We start from the raw sequence: 7,173 nt of genomic DNA, 5'->3' as shown, positions 1-7,173 counted from the left end.
GCGCGGGAGCCGGCAGACAATGCGGAGGGGACAGCCGGGCGCCTCCCGGGCTGCGGGCCCGGCCTCCAGGCTCGCAACCTGCCTGCCCTGACGAGGGAGCTGGGGAGGAAATCCCCGCCATGGCTGAGGGGTGAGGGCCACCCCCTCCCCTGCACCTGCGGCCTCCGGAGAGCGCTCGGATTAACCCCCCACCCCTTTCTCGGCTGGACCCCACAGATGCTATGAGTGGGAGATGATGATGATGATTGACACCCAGGTGAGCTGCCTGCTGGCTTCCTATCTCCTGGCCCTGGCGGCTGCTGCCAGAGAGGGCATTGCTGGGGCGGGGGAGGAGGGCTTTTGTGGAGCCCCTGAACCCAGGGAGGTCGCCCGGGCCGGCGCTGGGCAAACCTGCGTCAAATCTAAGCGGCGTGATGTGAGCCTGAGTTGTCCCCAAACTGTCTTGCCTCACGCTCTGAGTCGGAGGAAATGTTTCGTGCTCACTTATGGCAGGCTGGCATGCTCGTTAGGCTGCCTGCCGATAGCAGCTCGCAGGCGAGCCAGGCAAACGACTCTGCCTCCATAACCGCTGGAAGCCGGCGCCGGGGTTTTCAGCAGACCTGGGTTGGACCCGGTCGTAAAAGCTGCGTCGTGGTTCTCCAGCCCCTGTGTGGGGATCGTTGGGGGGAACAGTGAGCGGAGGAGGTTTGGCTTGCACTGTTGACACAGTAACAAGTCGTTGCGAGTTGGGCTTGGCGCACATGCTGAGGAAGAGGGAGTCACCTTCCCAGGGGACTTTGGAGTCAGGGGCTGCAGCTGTTGGGCTCTGTGTGAAAGAACAAAGGGCCCCGCGGTTGCTGAAGGAGGTGGGTGGCTGGAAGGTGAAGGCACCGGTCAAAGCTTGGGACAAGGTCTATGCATGCACGAGGGGCGCTGGCCGCTGCTGAGCTGAGTGGCTGGTCCATGGCCAGCCAGATCCCAGACTGCCAAACCCCAGCTCTTGGATTGACGTGGGAAACACCTAAGGCCAAAGGCTGTGTGAAGGTGCCTACCCCCCTTTGTGAACTCCCAAATGCCCTTCGCCACCCAGCACGCTTCTGTGGGGCCTGATCAAGGTGGAACAGGGCACGGGCCAAACAGAATCGCAGGCCCTCAACTCCGGGGTGGTATTTCTGGGGAAAGCAAGTTCAAGGAGGCAGGGCACAGGACTGGCGTTAATTATCAACTGACTCTTTCCTTTGACCCTCTCCACCCACTGACTAATCCCTAAGAACTCAAGCTTTTGGATGGACACCTGACCTGCACTTGTACCCGAGAGCCTGATTCTCCTCTCGCCCGTGTGTGGCTGGAAAAGAGAAAAGAAATTCCCCAGTGCCTGTCCCCTTCCCTTGCTATCTTGGTGGTTCCAGTTATGCAGTAATCTGTGTCCTTCTCATGGAGAGCTGCTAGGGATGCTGCTGGTTTCAGCTCCTCCATGTGTGGTGGAGTTGGGGGCTCGGGGGCTCAGTGCCTCAGTGCTGGAAAGTGTGACAGGGTAGGGGTGACAGGTGTGAGCAAGGGCTGGCCCATGCACCCCTGGACTGTGGCTGCCTTTCTAGGAGCTTGTCTGAGCTGGGAATCTGTGCCTTGTATGCAGCTCAGGTGAGGGCTTGTTGCGTCATCTTGAACGCGGGCAGAGTGCTAGATGCCTCTGTTTCCCCATCTGGGAAATGGGTATCTTAATACTCCCTTCCCTGCTGAGTCTGGGCCCAAATGAGCCCACCACCACGAGACCCTCTAATACAAAGGCACTGTAAGAAGTGTATGTCCAGTGCTGGCTTCAGCACAAGACCCGAGTTGCAGGCATTAAGTTACTGAATAGCTGTTAAGCAATTTAGACCTCAAAGCCTTACAAACAGCTTGTGTATTTTTTTGGAGGGAGGCACTGCATATTAACTCGTCCTGATGTGGGTAAACTGAGGCACGCAGCTTGTTTGTAACCGTAAGCTGACCCACAATAAACAGCTTATTGGGTGACACCATCCAAGACTCGTAACTGGTCACTTGAGCTAATCTAAAGGTCCCATCCCCTTGCGAGACTGAAACTTCCTTGCTGTTGAAAAGGGACACGATCCATTGGGCAACCAGTCGATTTTCAAATCCCAGCCGAAAGGACATAGTTTTGAGCCCCGCAGCCGCTCCCTAGGCCCCACCCTGCCAATTCCTGCGTCTGTCGAGCTGCGTTTGCCTGCCTCTGAAACGTCTCTCTCTCCCCGGTTGCTAGGTGCGAGTCCCACACAAACAACGGGGAGCGCTGACTGAGTGCTGTCACGTTCCCGAGGTAAATAACCTGAGCAACGAGGGAAGAATTTTGTTCTTTCTCTCAGGTCTGCTCGTGGGTGGTGGTTGGCACGACGCTCGGCAGAAGAAAATGTTCAGAACGGAGGTGGGATTTTAAAATGATGCTGCCTTTTGCAGTGTGACATCTGCCCTTGTCCCCGGCTAGCAGTTCACTGTGCAAACCCCTTCGGTCAGGAGATGAAACATTGGCTGCATCTCCTCTGGTGGCTGCATATTATGGGCTTTTTGAGGGAGGAGAGCGATATTGCACTGACTGCTAGGAACAGGATGAGCCGCTGATAACCACAGTGGTCTCAGGCCAATTTCCTTTGGTGCCTTTTAGTGTTGGTCTGAACTTGCAAAACTGAGCCTGAAGTGCCTTGGATCCCGGAACTTGGCCTTCACATGGTTTGGGGAGTGCTGTGGCAGCGAGTGCTTGCTATACGGGAGTCTGCTGGCATAGTCATGGAAGAAGCAGGCAGGGAAATAGTCTTTCCCAGCCAGGTTCAGCTGCTGCATCTGGCACTCTCACCTTCAAGCCTAAGTGTATGGGTCAGGGACCATGATGCCTCTTTATCACTGATGTACCCCTCAGTTGGAGGGAGACGGCAAATGTTGAAGGCTGCAATGTCAGTCTGTGCTGTGGCTATGGTGACGGTTGATTTGCTAATGAACTGTAACCTACTTGGGTTTTGTCTCTGTTTCCTCCGCAAGGTCCCCTTGGGGGTGCGTCATAAAGCTGTGGCCTTCCCAGCATCTTTGGGTTTGTGTTTCTTGCTATTATTCAGAGTAATTCTCCTGTGTTCCTTGCATTAACACCTGGGTGTGTGGCATTTGGATACAGTTGGGTAGAAGCATTCCCAGCCCTGTATAGTAATTGTAAAAAAATACGCATCAACTATAGGCTCTAGTTGAGCTTCCACTACCTTCCCATCTTTATAGTAGCATTTCACCGAGGGGACACCAGCATGCTTTCCAGACTGTGTGCAGAGCAATTGAATTCACCTGAATTCAAGCCACTTGTAAAACTAGAGTTGCTAATGAGCTGAGGGAAGTGAGAGCAGGGGTTTGGAAAGGTGCCACAAGTCTACAGTGTAGTTCACTGAGAGTACAAGGCAATTGAAATAAGCCAGAGGTGATATCTCTGGAAGTGGGGTGCAAAATGTATGCTTGCACATGATGCCCCAGGACTTGCCTGCTCTCTTGGAGCTGGTCTGCTACAGACCCCTTTGTGCATGGCTGTGGCTGAATGGGAGCTGGCAGTGTTTCCCCAGTCCGCTCTGCTCCCTTTGCCTTGCACAGGGGTAATGAACCCTGGGAAATCTCTTCACAAGCCTCACCCCTCTTTGGGCTTTGTGTCCCCCGCTCCTGAAATTTTTCTGCAGGTTTAGAGGAGTAGAAAAAATAGGACCCAAAAGTGGTGTCTAGCAGCAAGCAGATGAGCAGTTATTTATCAGTCCCACCTTGAATGGCAATTTCCCCTGGCTAAGCAGGTGTGGTACGTGGAAGGACTCTAGACAGATGGGAATAGCCTAGGTGACTCAGTGGGGTGCTGTTTGCTCCGCAATGATGTTGTATGAATGTGTCAGAGGGCAAAGAGGGCTCCTCTGGGTGCAGTGTAGTATTCCTTGATAACTTCTGGCTCCTGATCCTTTGAAAGCTTACGGTTTGTACGAGTGGATCAAGCCCCCCCATCGCTTAAGGCTTTGCCTCTTGCAATATTATGTACAGCTCTTCTGGCCCAAGCTGATTTTTCTCTGGATGGTAACAACTACCATGGTGGGGGCTGGATCATGCAACCCTCTTAGACCCAAACCTCTGTCCCCTCTTCTCCAGTACTATCTGAAAGGCAAGCGGTAACATGAGCAGGTGTGCTTCGTCTCCATGAATGACCCACAGTCTCCACGGACCCCGTTCATCCCGTTAATGAGCCTGACTACCCAGCAGGTGGCACCCTTGGTTTCTTTACCGAACATCGGCTGCTCCTGTCTCCTGATCATCCATCCAGGCTGGAGCTGAGCTTGGTGGACCCTGGTCTCTGCCCTGATGGCATCTGGAAAACCTGGTTTTGCGGGGGGACGACTTGGGGGAACTACTTCTCTCTTTAATTCCTTGCTTCTTGAACAGGAGACTTGCTTTGTCACAGATGGAGGTGATGAGCATATGTATGTCCAACCATATTCTCAGCAATGTGTTGAGATGCCCATCTGGGCTTGCCAGGATGGCTCTCTGTGATGAGCTGCGATCTGCATTAGCACATCTGCAGTTCAGGTTTGTTTGCTAGCATCTTATTGCAAATTCAGTTATGCTCGGGGGTTACTTGTTCTCCTCTTGTGGGAAACTCAGCCTAAGTATTTACTGAAGGCACAATGGGAATGGTGACCCATAGCCTCTTGGAGGGTAATAACTAATACAATGCTGTATTTATTGAGGCAGGAGGTTTCCTTGCCCATAGCTTTTCCTTTGCAGATGCAAGTTGTAGTCTCAGTCTTGCCACTGATCTGTCATGTGAGCTCAATAGCTCTGCACCTCAATCTCCCCACCTGGAAAATGGGTATAATGACCTTTCTTCATAAAGTCAATTGAATAGGTTTGCAGTCTGCTCGTTAGTACCTTCCATGCCAAAATGCCACTGAGTGCTCAGCAAAGTAGGCATGGGAATTGCTCAGCCCAGCACAACAGTGCAGCAGCCTCTCAGGTGTGACTTGGTAACCACTGAATGCCTAAGCAGTGTGACGTTCAGGGCAGGAAATGAATAAGAATCCTGCTTCCAGCTGAAACTGCAAGGATGATTTAAGTAGGTGTTTAAGGTCCAACCTTGACCTACATTGAAGTTGAGCTGGGCTGCTGGCACCCCAGATGTGTGTGAGAGAAAGGAGGAATGCAGACCAGACCCAATGGAGTCAGAATTTAGCCAGGAAATTCCTGCTCCAGGTGTCTTAGTTCAGCAATGAGGGACCTTTTCAGTACTTTTGGCTTGGTTTAGTTTTGTTTTTCCCTGCCTCAAGTGTTCATGTAGAATATTATGAACTGCCAGCCAATGGGACAAACCCTATTCCATGCACAGGAATTTAGGGTAGTCAAAATCAGTACAAAAGGGGCAGCCCCAGGGGCTCATGACATCTCATTACAAAGCTGCTTTTCCTAAGAGCTTTTGCTTCCAACGTGGATGTTCAAAGTCCATTGAAACAATTTCCCTCCGCTATCCTCTTCCTTATAACGATTCCCCATGCAGTAGATACATTTATTTCCTTTGTTTTGTTATCTACACTTTATAAGTAATAAACTGAGGCACAGGCCGGCACAAGCTCAGAGAATGGGACAGCTGTAGAAATGAGGAGACCTATGAGTGGTGGCTTTTAGTCCCTTGCTGTGACTACAAGTGTTGTTAGAACCTGTAAATGGATGAAAATGGAATGGGCAAGAGTGAGGATACCCCCTTGGGTCCCTCTGACACCCACAACAAATGGATGTGGTATCCTCATGATCACCTGGGCTAATTTATAGAGAGGATGCATGGAACTCCCTGTTAAAAATAATGGTGCTCTTGTGTGTATGTCACATGCGCACAGACAATTGCAAGTTGACTGGAGACAACTGTGCTGCAGGGGTGTCTCTTCTTTACAATGCTCTGTTTGTCTGCTATCATCATCAAAAGCTGTTATGGGGTATTAGCCTCGGATACTGTGGTGCTCTTGTTTGTGTGGAGGGAAGAGCTCATGTTAGAGACCCAGAGGTTAATCCAGGTGACTGTAGGAGAGACGGAGATTAGGGTTCCCTGGTGATGACGATTGGATTGTGGCATTGGGTAAGGATCTTAGTTGACACTGGCCCTGCTGTCTTGAGCGCTGCATGGATGCATAGTGGGAACTGGTCCATGCTTCAAGAAGCTTGCAGTCTGAGAAGAAGCAGCACAGGAGTGGGGCAAGGAAGTTGAGTCACAAGGGTTTAGTGGCATGTCTAAAATCTTGAGGCAGGTTAGTGGAAGAGCTGGGAATGAAAACCAGATCTTCTGGGGTCACTAGACGGTATTGCCTGGAAGAAAATTGATCTAACCTAAAAAGTGACTCAGAATCTCAGGATGAAGAGGCTCCTCAAGCTATGAGGAGGATGTCAAGTACAAATGTGCCCACGCACTCACTCATGCACACACACATACGTGGTTGACTTTTAACAGAGGTTGCTGTGAGGATAAACAGCTGCTGGCCATTAAAGGATCCTATCACCCAACATCTAGATCCATCTTGGGTGGTAAGATTCCTCAGTCCTTGCTGCTGCCTTTGAGCCATCTTTGGCATGGTGGTAGTGGACAGGCTAGCCAGGATTGAACTGGTCCAGTTCCAGTCTGTATTGATGACTGGTTCATCAGGCCTGTGCTGCGACTGCTGATGTGGTACTTGCTGCCTGGGGATCTGCACTGGTATTTGAGTAACTTCTACGGGCTCCATTTGCTCATAAAGCAGTCTGGGATGCTGGTGTCTTCATTGTGTGAAGAATGCATGTTGCCTTTAGGAGCCAGCCTTCTAACATCTCTGGCACTGGCTTTCTCCTTATCCAGTGTTCTGTATCTCTTCTTGCTTTTTGTTGCCTTGTGTTGCATGTTTTGGCCACTGGTCAAAGAATGTTTGGAGATGCAAGCTGACGTCAAGGGATGCTTGGTGACTGCATGTCACTGGATCACAAACTTCTGGGGCAAAGCTCCTCTCTGGCTTAGAAGGGCAGGGAGAGTTCATCCATCCTGGAGGCCCCTTGACAGACTGATATTCTCCAGTGCCTCCTCTTGCTTGTCTCCTTGGGATATGGTTGAGCTTGCCAAGCTGAGTTGGAGAGAGCTATGCTAGTCCTGCAACCACCTCTGATCATGCGCGTGGCTCT

At 51.3% G+C, this 7,173-nt stretch overlaps 1 protein-coding gene across 1 annotated transcript in view; it reads left to right on the top strand.

The window, feature by feature from the left end:
* Positions 1–169: 169 nt before the first annotated feature.
* The window catches only part of RALGDS (ral guanine nucleotide dissociation stimulator), a 97,161-nt gene continuing 90,157 nt past the window's right edge, over positions 170–7,173 (top strand). The window contains exon 1 of the mRNA XM_019540859.1: positions 170–256. Within this exon, the coding sequence (XP_019396404.1) occupies positions 233–256 (24 nt within the window). The 5' untranslated portion in view covers positions 170–232. The remainder of the gene's footprint in view (positions 257–7,173) is intronic.

The sequence above is a fragment of the Crocodylus porosus genome, unplaced genomic scaffold, assembly GCF_001723895.1.
Source record: "Crocodylus porosus isolate Cpor-Errol unplaced genomic scaffold, CroPor_comp1, whole genome shotgun sequence".
NCBI classification, from domain to species: domain Eukaryota; kingdom Metazoa; phylum Chordata; order Crocodylia; family Crocodylidae; genus Crocodylus; species Crocodylus porosus.
Note: the sequence above shows the minus strand (reverse complement) of the source record. Positions and strands in the feature narration are given on the sequence as shown.